General features: G+C 40.1%; 5 protein-coding genes across 5 annotated transcripts; 2 read left to right on the top strand and 3 right to left on the bottom strand. All coding sequences in view use genetic code 12, as the record gives it.

Annotated features, from left to right (window-relative positions):
* Positions 1-369: 369 nt before the first annotated feature.
* ALG9 (mannosyltransferase) lies at positions 370-2,049 on the bottom strand (the record flags this gene model as incomplete). The annotated part of the gene is made up of 1 exon (XM_001527998.2): positions 370-2,049. One exon carries the CDS (start codon positions 2,047-2,049, stop codon positions 370-372), a length of 1,680 nt encoding a protein of 559 aa, XP_001528048.2.
* Positions 2,050-3,012: 963 nt separating this feature from the next.
* On the bottom strand, positions 3,013-3,746 carry PVL30_000551 (uncharacterized protein; the record flags this gene model as incomplete). The annotated part of the gene is made up of 3 exons (XM_061119174.1): positions 3,013-3,424; positions 3,629-3,636; positions 3,741-3,746. 3 exons carry the CDS (start codon positions 3,744-3,746, stop codon positions 3,013-3,015), a joined length of 426 nt encoding a protein of 141 aa, XP_060975157.1.
* Positions 3,747-3,855: 109 nt separating this feature from the next.
* FUN12 (eukaryotic translation initiation factor 5B) lies at positions 3,856-7,011 on the bottom strand (the record flags this gene model as incomplete). The annotated part of the gene is made up of 1 exon (XM_001527997.2): positions 3,856-7,011. One exon carries the CDS (start codon positions 7,009-7,011, stop codon positions 3,856-3,858), a length of 3,156 nt encoding a protein of 1,051 aa, XP_001528047.2.
* Positions 7,012-7,483: 472 nt separating this feature from the next.
* Positions 7,484-8,590, top strand: RBG1 (GTP-binding protein rbg1; the record flags this gene model as incomplete). Its single annotated transcript, XM_001527996.2, has 1 exon — positions 7,484-8,590. The coding sequence occupies one exon, from the start codon at positions 7,484-7,486 to the stop codon at positions 8,588-8,590; it is 1,107 nt and encodes a 368-aa protein (XP_001528046.1).
* Positions 8,591-9,411: 821 nt separating this feature from the next.
* Positions 9,412-12,684, top strand: PSE1 (importin subunit beta-3; the record flags this gene model as incomplete). The annotated part of the gene is made up of 1 exon (XM_001527995.2): positions 9,412-12,684. One exon carries the CDS (start codon positions 9,412-9,414, stop codon positions 12,682-12,684), a length of 3,273 nt encoding a protein of 1,090 aa, XP_001528045.2.
* Between the last annotated feature and the right edge of the window lie 28 nt (positions 12,685-12,712).

The raw sequence follows: 12,712 nt of genomic DNA, 5'->3' as shown, positions 1-12,712 counted from the left end.
TTTTAATTAACCCTGTTGAAGTCCATTTTCCTTTTCTTTTTCTTTTTTTGTTTTTCCAAAAAAAAATATTAAAAAATTGGAAAAGAAAAATAAAAGGGAAAATCAAAGGCAAAAAAAAACATTTGCAACCAGGAGCTCTATACAAAACCACATATCGTCTTAGATTATCCTATTTCGTCTCTGCCGTCTCCTTGATTCCCTTTTCCTCCCTCCCCTTTCTTTCCTCCATTCTCATTCATTTACTAAAACATATCACCTCCTCAAAAATCTATCTCCTCCTCCTCCTCCTCCTCCTCTTTATCATCATCATTATCAAACTGTTTGTTTGTTTTTTTCCATTCTTCATCTTCTGCATTTGTGTACAGCATCTCAAGGGTGTTGCTTTTCAATTCTATTCTTTAAAATGCAAAACTGCATATACTCGACGTTGTAAGGAATCCATTTCCTTAAAGGTGTAGGAATGTATAGCATCTTCCCAAGCATATTATGCGAGCCATGAGGGTTGAGCAATTTATCGCATTGCAAAACATCCCACTCGTTATCAACACTCAAGTCAGGGTTAAGGAGTTGAGGCGTACTTTCTGATTGCGAATTGTCCACATAATAATCGCAAGTAGCAAGATCAACCACCTTATCAGGCTCGAATTTATTTTTATTGTTCATATTCATTGGGACAAATGTAGTAGAATCAACAATACTCTTCAGCTCATAAAAGTCACCTGGTAACAAGCCATCAAACCCGGATTCTACAAATTGTAATCTGTACCCATCTGGCAAAAAAAACGAGTTGGGAAAATGATACCATTCCTTACCCATACAAATATTCACCAGGTCTCCAGGTATAGATGGTAACTGTGCTAATTTGTAAAACACTTGTAAAGGAGCAGCATAGTTCTCCACTAAATTAAATATTCTAAGCACTGATATGGTAAACAACAACAAAACCGTGGCAATCTTTGCCACAAATTGCAAGCGTCTAGCCACAGATATTTTCTTTAAAACGTTGAATACTTTGGAAATGAAAATTGCCGCCAGGATTGAGACCAATGGATAAATAGGGTACATGAACCTTTCTTCCTTATGAGGTTGACTGAAAAAGATTGCATACCAAATAATCAACTGCAAAGAGACAAGCAATGAAAATTTTTTGAGGTTGGTGAATACCGGGTTGAACAAGGTTCCTGCTATGCTCAAGGGAACAATGGCATGGAAATTTAACGCCATATTCAACACATAATATGTCCATGGTTCTACTCCAAATATCTCAGGCCCTTCACCGTCGCCACCAAATACATTGTACAAAACAATGTTTGCAGGAATAAAGACCCACTTTTGTAAAAAATAAGAGTCAATCAATACCACGGGAACCATAATCGAAATTGCAACCACAAATACACTTACCAAGACCGAGGGACTGGTACTTTGTTTTGCAATTCTTGCTAAAATGTATAGCCCAATCGGAAGACCCAACGCCAAAGCAAAAGGCCATCCCAAAATTCCACCAATAAAGTAACATCCAACGGCCTTTATCAAATTTCTCTCTACGCTCTTATTCTGAACAGATTTTGTGGCAGAGAGCAAGTACGAATTCGCCAAAAGCGTGGTTTGCAAAGCCAACGAACTAGGTAATAGTGCAACACCACCATGGCTCATCCCGGGACTAATTGTGCTCAAAAAAATGCACCAATTGGCGACACTGGTAGAGAACTGGTTCATCGTGACGAAAAACTTGAGCTCGCATAAACTAGTGATACCTGCAAGCGCCACGATCCTAACGGCGTAGAATATATTCACAGGTGAGACACCAGCCAAAAATTGACAAGCTTTGCCAACAATATAATATGGTACTAAGTAGGCGTATGATCTTATGGAAAACTCTGGCGAATATTCCCATGTCTGCTTCCCAAAGCCTCGAAGTAGTAAATTCAATGGTTCCCAGTAGTTAAAAGTCTCGTCGCAATCCCCAATGATCATGTACAATGCAGAGTATAGTCGAAAAATCACATTTAGTAGGACCAATGCATACTGCAACCGTGTTAGCTTCGTCATTAAAAGTTGAAATTTGGATTTGAGTATACGCTTGTATATATTATTATATATTATTATATAAATTAGCTAAGAAGACAAAAAAGAAGCGAATAATTACGTGTGTCAAATATCAGGTACCATGTGAGAGGTAGGTTTGACTTTCGCAGTGTAACCAGAAGCGCAATACGTGTGTGATTATCAAGGACAATATACGAAAAGAGAAAAAGAAACAAAAATCGAAAATCGAAAATCGAAAATCGAAAAAAGATAATGGAAAAAAGGCAAAAGAATAAATATAGAGTAATACTAGCTTCACCTCGGTAGGTCTAATTCAAGATGCATTTACCCAAACTTATGGGATTCTAGATGTTTGGAGGTGGGCGTAAAAGTACTGGCAAATGTATTTTGGCTTTTGGCTTTTGGTTGTTCTTATTGTCGTCGTTGTTGTTGTTGTTGTTGTTGTTAATTGTTGATTTTTACTTTTCCCTTTTCCCTTTTACCTTTTACCTATTCCCTTTTCCTCTTTCCCTTATCCCTACTTCTTTTTCAATTACGTACAAGACAATAATATTTGCAACAAGAGTAAAGTAGTGGTAATAACCTTTATCTGGCATGAAAAACAAAAGTTCAATTACATGATTGACAAGCTGCCGTCAAGAAGCTTCTATAAGTGAAATTCATTTCTCAATTTGTTTCAAAATTATTGACTAAAACTGGTTTATATCTAACAATCGTATATTCGTACTCCGCTCGTGAAAAAAAAATTGTTTCTCTTGTTTTTCCTTCACCTTTTAATCCTCTGTTTCTTCTCAAAGCTCCTCCAGCTTCTTCTTCTTCTTCTTCTTCTTCTTTTTCTTCTTCTTCTTCTTCTTCTTCTTCTTCTTCTTCTTCTTCTTCCCCTCCTCGCCTTTCTCCGTCACTATACAAACCTTTTCTGACCTCCTTCATATTCTTCCCCTCGCGTCATACTTTTGTCCATTATAATCAAATATCCTTGGAGTCAATTCCAGCAGTGTACTTTGGAAATCTAAACTTGGATTTGTCGTTATACACCTCTTTGTCGAGCTCCTCGATAACTTTAGGATCGGTAGCACTTTCTCTAATAAGCTTCCTTCTCTCGACTTCGGCAAAGTAGCGTCGAGCCGTGTTTCTGTCGTCCTCTGCTAATAATAATGGTTCAAGGTGGAATCTTGCCCATCTTTTCTCCCTTGTTAGCTCTCTTTGTTCGCTTACTCCAAGATAGTATCTGTAGAAACCAAACGACATTACTCCAAATATACCCCAGAAGTATATCGAGGCTCTAAAACCTCTCAGTGGTAAGTTTCTCTTCCATTGAATAGGATCGTAGCCTCCAATAGGTGGTAAGTCTTGCATTGTAGTGGTTAAAGCGTTAGTGCTGATTTATCGATAATAATATTCAGATGTATTGGGATAACAACAACCCTTTCTGATGAACTGAATCGGTCAAATACTTGAGCGGTAGCGCTACTTTTTGTCAATTGGTAATAAAATTTTCCGTTACTACAATTGGTGAGCGAACACTAGCGAGTAGAGCTGTATAAGGCTTTCGGACACGACCAGAATATTTGCAATGCATTACAAGTTCAACTACCAAAAAATTAGATAACTAAACAGGACTAAACAGTACTAAACAATACAAAGCAAAGAGTTACAAGTTCTATTTTACACACATTCTCAAATCTGCATCAAACAAACATTTTTTATTACGTTGTTATTTATATAAACGTTTAAATTTCTCCATCCATCCTCTTCCTTTCTCATTTTATTTCTCTATCTTTCTACACGGGTGTAGCACATTCCCCAGAATTACTTAATGTCAAACACGCTCTTCAATTTCTTGATCAATAACCAATCATCTCTTGAAACAGTGTCACGGAATGCAGGATCTTTCAAAGTGTCAATTGATTTACGTGAGATCAATGAGTACAAGTTATCGGTCTCGTCAACATGACGACCCCAAGTTGGTTGTGCCGACGAAGGGTTTTCCAATCTCATAGCAACACCAGCGGCAGTCTGACCCTTTTTCACGGAATCAGCAGGTTTGTGATTCACCTCTAATGAAGTCACTTTACCCAAAACCATGATATTTGGTTGCTTGGTAACTGGGTCTTGACGAACGGCACAGATAGGAGTACCTATACGCACGGCACCCTCAACAACATCAACACCAATAATCATTGGGTTTCTCTTGTTGATGATTTGAATAGTCTTCAATACACATGGTAAAACAGCATACTCCATAAACTCCTTTCGACGTTGTTCCAACAATTTGTTCTGATAAGCAGTGAATGCATCAAACAAATGGTAAATAATGTCGGCATTGAAAATCTTGATGTTTTGCTCATCTGCATAATGCTCGGCTTCCTTGTCAACCTTGACATCGAAACACAACATTACTGCCAACTCTGGAGCCTTATCCAACATTGTGACTGCTTTCATCACATCTCTCTTGTAAACTGGACCCAAACCAATCGACATAACTGGAATCTTCATATCCTTAAGGAAATCTAACAAGGCCTCCAAAGATCCCAATGTAGATGCTTGAACAACCACACCTTTACCAGACGTATCAACAGAATCTAACAACCCGGTCAAATCGTCCATAACCTCTTCCATCATTTCTTCTTCATCATCGTCTTCACCAACAACCAACAAACGAGATCCAGCAACTGCTTTCTCCAAATCATTTGCAGCAATCTTGACACCCAATGCCGCCTTAACCTCTTTGTGATGCATATATTCTGACTTGATACGCAACTCCCTCGATGGTGGAGGCGTTAACAATGCCCTTACATTTGTGGCAATTGGTCCATTCAAACCGCATAGCACAATTCTGTCCCCCTCTCTTAACACACCATTGGACAACACCACATCAATTGTGTAACCGAAACCTTCAACAACCTTGACTTCCAAGATTGTAGCCTCCAATTTAGACAAGTACATCAATTGCTTCGACATTCTCTTTTGTGTCAACTCCAACAACAACCACAACAAATCTGGAACACCTTCTCCAGTGACTGCCGAGGTAGGCACAATAGACACGTATTTCGACATGTTCTTGTTTTGGAAATACAATTCAGAGTTCAATCCTTGCTCTGCAAGTGCCAACTTGATCTGTTCAAATCTGTTGTGGAACTCTTGTTGAACTGATTTTGATTGCTGGGCAAACGAATCTCGGAAAGAATTGTTTGGAATCTCCTTCCAGTCATATAACCTATCAATCTTGTTCAAAGCAACCACGAATGGAGCCTTACGGTCTCTAAGCAATCTGATGGACTCAAGAGTTTGTTGCTCAAGACCGTGCATAATATCAATAACCAAGATAGCAATATTACACAAGGAAGAACCACGCGATCTCAAGTTGGTAAAGGACTCGTGACCTGGTGTATCGATGATAAGTAAACCGGGGACTTCAAATAGTCCTTTTTCGTATTTGGCCATAACTGCAGTCTTTTGCTTGATAGCCTCAACAGGGAAATACGTAGCACCAATCTGTTGCGTGATACCACCAGCTTCACCACCTTGAACGTTGGTTTGACGAATTTTGTCTAATAATTTAGTCTTACCAGTATCGACGTGACCCAAGATACAACAGATAGGAGAACGCAATTCCTTTTCTGGTGCAGCTTCCGTCTTTTTGGAAACTGGTGCAGAGCGAGATCTTGATGTTTCTTGTTCTTTTGCTGTTGCTGTTGCTGCTTGAGCGGCGGCTTGAGCGGCAGCGTCGGCTGCTTCCTTCTCTTCGCGTGCACGCTTTTCTTGTTCGGCAATAACTGCTGCTGCTGCGGCGGCTTCAGCTTCCTTCTTCTTCCTCTTCTCATTCGATTCTTCACTCTCTTCAGGAGCGGCATTTGCTGCACTTTCGGAGTCTTCTTTGGTTTCAGCATCCCAGCTTTCAGTAACCTCGTTGTCTTCCTCAGCATCGTCATCCAAAGCCATTTTCTCCCAATCATCAACAAATGCCTCCTCCTCTTCATCATCTTCAGGCTTCTTCTCTTCAACAACCTTGCTCTGTTGAGGTTTCTGTGTGAATGTCTTTGGCTTAGATGACTTTTTCTTGGTGTAAACGACCTTCTTTGGTTTTTGTACTTCTCCCTCGTTGCCCTTTTGCAATCCAGGAACAATAACGTTTCCAGCTTGCAAAAGTTGAGCACGACGACGTTCTTGCAACTTCTTTTCTTCTTTTTGCTTCTTTGTCAATAACTTACCTTCTGCTTTCAATTGCTCCTTCTTCAATCTGTCACGCTCCTTCTTTGCAGCTTTAGCGGCTTCCTCTTTTGCGGCTTCTTCTGCTGCAAGTCTTTCTTTTTCTTGTATACGCTGCTCTTCTTCCTCTTCAAATCTCCTTTGCTCTTCCTCGAGTTGCTTTTTCAATTCCAATTGTTTCTTCAAAGCAGCGAGACCAGCTGGAGCCTTCTTACCTTTCTTTACTGACTTGGCCTTCTCTTCCTTTTGAGCTTCTGCATTTTGCGCAGCAGCAGATTCAGGTTCAGGTGTGGCTGACGCCGATGCTGATGCTGATGCTGATTTGGCAGCTGCGTTTTGCTTGTTTGCCTCTTTAATCTGCTCCTTTTGTTTTGCTTGTTGCTCCTTCTTCTTCTGGGCCAACTCCTTCTTTTTTTGTTTTTCTGCTTCCTTCTTCAACTTTTCCTTCTCTTTCTTGGACAAAATTTTTGGTACGCCATCGGAATCTGCTTTGCTCTTTTCCTCTTCCTTCTCGGCTTTCTTTTGCTTATTTTTACGAATCGATCCTAAAAAGTCTCCTGCAATATCATCAGCTGAGGCTTCTTGAGGTGTGCTTGAATCAGCGCCATCTGCTTCGTCCTTATTAGCGATTTCTTGAGATGGTGAAGATGAGCCTGTTTCTGGAGTTACACCAAATTCTTCAGCTTGTGGTTGCTCCCCCATATCCTCATCGTCCCAGAAGTCTCCTCCTGCTTTCTTATTACCCTTTTTACCCATGATATAAAAAAGTTGTCTATATTAGGTTCCTTTCTTTTTATATATCTCTCTAGCCTTTGTTTTATTCCTAATCAATAGAGCCTATCCTGCTCTATTTAAAAAATGTCAAGGGGAGGGGAATATAATGAATTGAAATGAAAATTGAAAAAAAGAAAGAAAGAAAGAGAAAAAAAAAAAAAAACTGACTTTAATGAAGTACCTATAGGCAAGCAAAACGTATGAAAAATTTCATGGAACAAAATCTAAAGTTGCATTTTCTCACCAAAAATTTTTTTTTTTTACTTTTTCAGCGCGCATCACACGACAATCGCTCCAATATTCTATTTTTTTTGTTTTTTTCATTTGGTTCTTCTTCATTTTACTTTGCTCTCTCCCTCTCTCTCTCTCTCTTAGCTTATACTCCTAATTTTGAAGAAGGTTGTTCTACTTCACTATTGTTTTGTTAGTAAATTAAATCAACAAATACTTCAAGATGACGACCGTGGAAAAAATCAAAGCCATCGAAGATGAAATGGCCAAGACGCAAAAGAACAAGGCCACATCTTTTCATTTGGGACAACTTAAAGCCAAGTTAGCGAAATTGAGAAGAGAGTTGCTCACCGATGGAAGTTCAGGTGGAGGAGGTGGAGCTGGTATTGGGTTTGATGTTCAGAGAACTGGTGTAGCTTCCATTGGGTTTGTTGGTTTTCCGTCGGTTGGTAAATCAACATTATTGTCTAAATTGACTGGTACGCATTCGGAAGCTGCAGCATACGAGTTTACAACTTTGACCACGGTGCCAGGTACCATCAAGTATAAGGGTGCCAAGATCCAGATGCTAGATTTGCCTGGTATCATTGAAGGTGCTAAGGACGGTAAAGGTAGGGGTAGACAGGTCATTGCCGTTGCACGTTCGGTCAATCTCTTGTTCTTGGTGCTAGATGTGAACAAACCTTTGCAGCATAAGAGAATTATAGAGCACGAGTTGGAAGGTATGGGTATCAGAATCAACAAGGAGCCGCCAAATATCGTGTTAACAAAGAAGGAGAAGGGAGGTATCAACATCACCAACACAGTTCCTCTTACACATCTAGATAATGATGAAATTAGAGCCGTCATGTCCGAGTATAAGATTAATAGTGCAAATATAGCATTTAGGTGCGATGCAACCGTTGACGACTTGATTGACGCTATAGAGTACAAGGCCAGGAAATATATACCTGCTATTTATGTGCTAAACAAGATCGACTCTTTCTCGATAGAGGAGTTGAACTTGTTGACCAAGATCCCCAACGCTGTTCCCATTTCATCTGGAAATGGATGGAATTTGGACGATTTGTTGGAGGAGATGTGGTCGAAATTGAAATTGGTGCGTGTATATACCAAACCCAAAGGTAAATTACCTGACTTTAACGAGCCAGTGGTGTTGAGGAGTGACCGTTGTACAGTCGAGGACTTTTGTAACTCGATTCACAAGTCCTTGGTCGACGATTTCAGGAATGCGCTTGTCTATGGTACCTCAGTGAAGCATCAGCCTCAAATTGTGGGTCTTGGCCACGAATTGGAGGACGAAGATGTGATTACAATTTTGAAGAAATAAGATGAGCTTTTTTTTTAGGGGGATGGTGTCTTCATTATATAGAGTTGTGTCGGTTTTTCTTTTCTTTTCTTTTCTTTTTATTTTTCTTTTTCTTTTTTTTTTTCATTCATTAGTTTTAATGACTTTTTGCAATAAATTCAATGGATCGAGACTCTTATCATTTGTAAGTGAAGCCTAATAGACACCATTGTAGGGAAAGAAAAATAGTGGAAACGCTTCTTAGTTGTCAACATATACAATCTCCTATATGTAGTGTCTACACCGCATTAAATACGGTTGCCATTACTACATTCCTTTGACTTGCACCTTTGCACCTTTTCTGGTAGGAGAAAAAGAAAAAATTTTCTAAGTAGCAGAGACACGAAAAAAATAAAAAAAAAAGTAAGAAGAAGAAGAGGAAGAAGAAGAAAAGAAAAAAAAAAAAAAGAATAAGAATAAGACAGGAAATACGACTTGATCTCAGTAACATCAACCGTAAGTTCACTTGGTTCCCCTACTTAAAAAACTTGAAAAAGAAAATAGCCAATCCAACCTTTTGAGTCCTCTTGAATCTACCAACGTGAGCGACCCAGTAAAGAACAGTGAAAACAACTTTTTATTCCAATCCCTGTTCTTTGTTGTTTTTTTCTTTTTTCCTTTTTTCCTTTTTTCCCTTTCCTTTACTAATTTGTTAGTTAGAGGATAGCGGCTCCGTGTGTTTTTTTGAGATCCTATTGTTAATTTTCATTAATTTTTTTTTTTTTTCTTTTTCTTTGCTGGTTTCTTTTACATTTCCATCCTAATTTCTTTCACCATTAGTACACAACACACGAGGAAAGAAGATGAGCGTTCTTCCAGCTGAGGTTCATGCAACTTTGACCAATTTATTGCACAGTCTTCTTTCTGACAACGTTTCAAGAAACGAAGCTGAAAAATCGCTTGAACTGGATTGGTCAAGTAAGCAAAATGTCGAACTATTACTTGTTTTCTTAGCAGAACAAGCGGGTCAGGGAGAAACCGATACCATTAAGGCATTTTCAGCGGTTTTATTCCGAAGAATTGCCATCAAATCACCCAAAGAGCTCACGAGCGTTACCGATAGAACTATTGGTGTTATTAGTGATCCAGCAAAAGCTCAAATTAGAACACTTTTGCTCCAAGGGTTTAGCTCGCCCCAGTCCAATCCTGTGAGGCACAAACTCTCGGATGCGATTTCGGAAGTGTCAAAGGAAGATTGCTCGCCACCAGGCAGTTGGAACGAGTTGATTCCTGCTTTGTTTGCAGCATCCAAAAACCCAGACCCAAGTTTCCGAGAGTCTGCGTTTAGAGTATTCTCCGCAACTCCAGAATTAGTTGACCATTCGTATTTGAACGAAGTGTTGCCAATTTACAATGCTGGATTTGAAGATGAAAGCGATGATGTGCGTATTGCGGCGTGTGCGGCATTTGTTGCATTTTTCAAAGAATTGCCCAAGAAAGCATGGCCCAGCTTGTCCCCATTATTGCCCAACTTGTTGAATTCTCTTCCAAGATTTTTGCAAAACGGACAAGACACGGCGTTGGCCTCTGTATTGGAGTCCTTGATTGACTTGGTCGAGTTGGCACCGAAAATGTTCAAGGATATGTTCCCCACAATTATTGATTTCTGTGCCGCTGTATCCAAAAACAATGAATTAGAATCGGCTACCAGAATGGCTTCATTGGAATTGCTCACTACTTTTTCAGAGGTGGCGCCAGCTATGTGTAAACGTACACCTTCTTACACGGAGCAAATCGTCCTCATTACTTTGTCGATGCTCACTGAGGTTTGTATTGACGATGACGATGCCGCTGAGTGGAACAACAATGATGATACTGAGGATGACGATGAAGAGCCAGAGTACGATGCTGCTAGACAAGCATTGGATCGTGTCAGTTTGAGACTCTCTGGCCAGTCCATGGCAGCACCATTATTTCAGTATTTGCCATCTATGATTCAGTCGCAAAATTGGAGGGAGCGTCAAGCAGCATTAATGGCCTTGTCCTCGGCTGCAGAAGGATGCTCCGATGTGTTGACTTCTGAAATACCCAAACTCTTGGATATGGTCTTGCCCACTATCAATGATGAGAATTCTAGAGTTGAGTATGCATGTTGTAATGCCTTGGGTCAAATGTCCACAGATTTTGCTGACATTATTCAAAGAACTTCAGGTGACAGAATATTACCAGCATTGATCTCCAAATTGACAAACAAATCAGTGCCAAGAGTGCAAGCACATGCTGCAGCTGCATTGGTAAATTTTTCTGAGGCCGCATCTAAGGAGATCTTGGAACCTTATTTAGATGATCTTTTGAACAATCTATTAGGTTTATTGCAATCTCCAAAGAGGTATGTGCAAGAGCAAGTCTTGACCACTATTGCCATAATCGCAGATGCTGCTCAAAAAACATTTGTCAAGTACTACGATACCTTGATGCCACTCTTAACCAATGTCTTGCAAACTGATATGGGTGACGAGAATAGACTACTCAAGGGAAAATGTATTGAGTGCTCTACATTAATTGCATTGGCTGTGGGTAAAGAAAAGTTTGAGCCTCATAGTCATGGTCTTATTCAGCTTTTTGGACACTTGCAACAAACTGCGACACAAGACGATGATCCAGTGAAACAGTATTTGGAGCAGGCTTGGGGTAGAATATCTAGGATTTTGGGTAAGGACTTTTTGCCTTATATCCCTTCCGTTTTACCACCTTTAATGGTTACAGCTAAAGCATCGCAGGACATTTCGTTGCTTGAAGAAGATGAGGCTGAGGAATATAGCAATAATGAAGAATGGGAAGTTATGAACTTGTCGGGCAAGTGGATTGCAGTGCACACTGCTGCATTAGATGACAAAGTTACGGCTATGGATTTACTTCGAACCTATGCTATCCAGCTTAAGGGTGATTTCTTTCCTTGGGTGAAGGAGATTGCGGAGGACATTGCGTTGCCTGGCTTGGACTTTTATTTGCATGATGGGGTTAGAGGCTCTGCTGCATTGACGCTAGCTTCTTTGTTGAGATGTGTTGTTCTTGCAAAAGGTAACGATTCCCAAGATGCGCATCTTCTTTGGTCAAAGATTTGCGATAAACTCACTGAAGTTTTAAAATCAGAGCCTGTTCCAGAGTTACTCGTTGCTTACTACACGGCTTTAGTTGAGTGTATAAACTCGTTGGCGGCGAACTCTATATCTTCCCACCAATTACAGGAACTAAGCACCACTATAAATACAAATATGGTTGAGATTAACGAGCGTATCAAGGCCAGAGATAATGAAGACGATGAATACACAGAAGATGTTGAGGAAGACGAAGAAGAGTACACCGATGAGGAATTGTTGGACGAGATCAACAAAGCCATTTCTGCCATCTTTAAGAATGCAAAAGCCAGCGCATTGGAAAATTTTCAAGGCTTGATTCCAACTGTCACTACATTTATCAACGACGAAAACTCAAGTTTGAAGTTGTGTGGGTTATGCATTGTATGTGACCTTTTGGAGCATGGTGGTCCTAATTCAGCCGTTTTCCAAGATTCATTCTTGGGTGTTTTGAGTAGCTCTTTGGCTTCTCCCCATGCTGGCGTACGTCAAGCAGGCGCATACGCTGTGGGTGTTGCAGCTCAGTTTGGTGGCGACAACTACGGTAACTTTTGCGTCAGCTGCTTGGAACTCATGTTCAAGATGTCGAGTGTTCCCGATGCACGCGCTGACGAGAATGTACATGCTACCGAAAATTCCATATCGGCAATTGCCAAAGTACTTCATAGATACTCAACCATGATTCCTAATATTGACACATTGCTTAACCAATGGATCAATTTGTTACCGGTTGTACAGGATGAAAGCGCTGCGCCATTTGCTTATGTCTTTCTCTCGGAGTTGATGGACAATAATCATAGCGTTATTCAACAAAATGTGCCAAAGGTGGTTGATTCGGTGATTCAAGCCTTGGCTCATGCGGCAATCTCGGGAAATACCGCAAACAAAATTGTGGCTTCTACAAGGCGGTTGTTGGGCTCTATCCCTCACGAAGAAGCAGTTGCATTGCTTCTGAAGAATCCTTCAAACATGGACGTTGTCAACAAATTCTTTAGCTAGCGTAGAATGTAGCTTAAATTTTTTTTTT

This window comes from Lodderomyces elongisporus, chromosome 1 (assembly GCF_030384665.1).
Source record: "Lodderomyces elongisporus chromosome 1, complete sequence".
Lineage (NCBI taxonomy): Eukaryota > Fungi > Ascomycota > Pichiomycetes > Serinales > Debaryomycetaceae > Lodderomyces > Lodderomyces elongisporus.
Note: the sequence above shows the minus strand (reverse complement) of the source record. Positions and strands in the feature narration are given on the sequence as shown.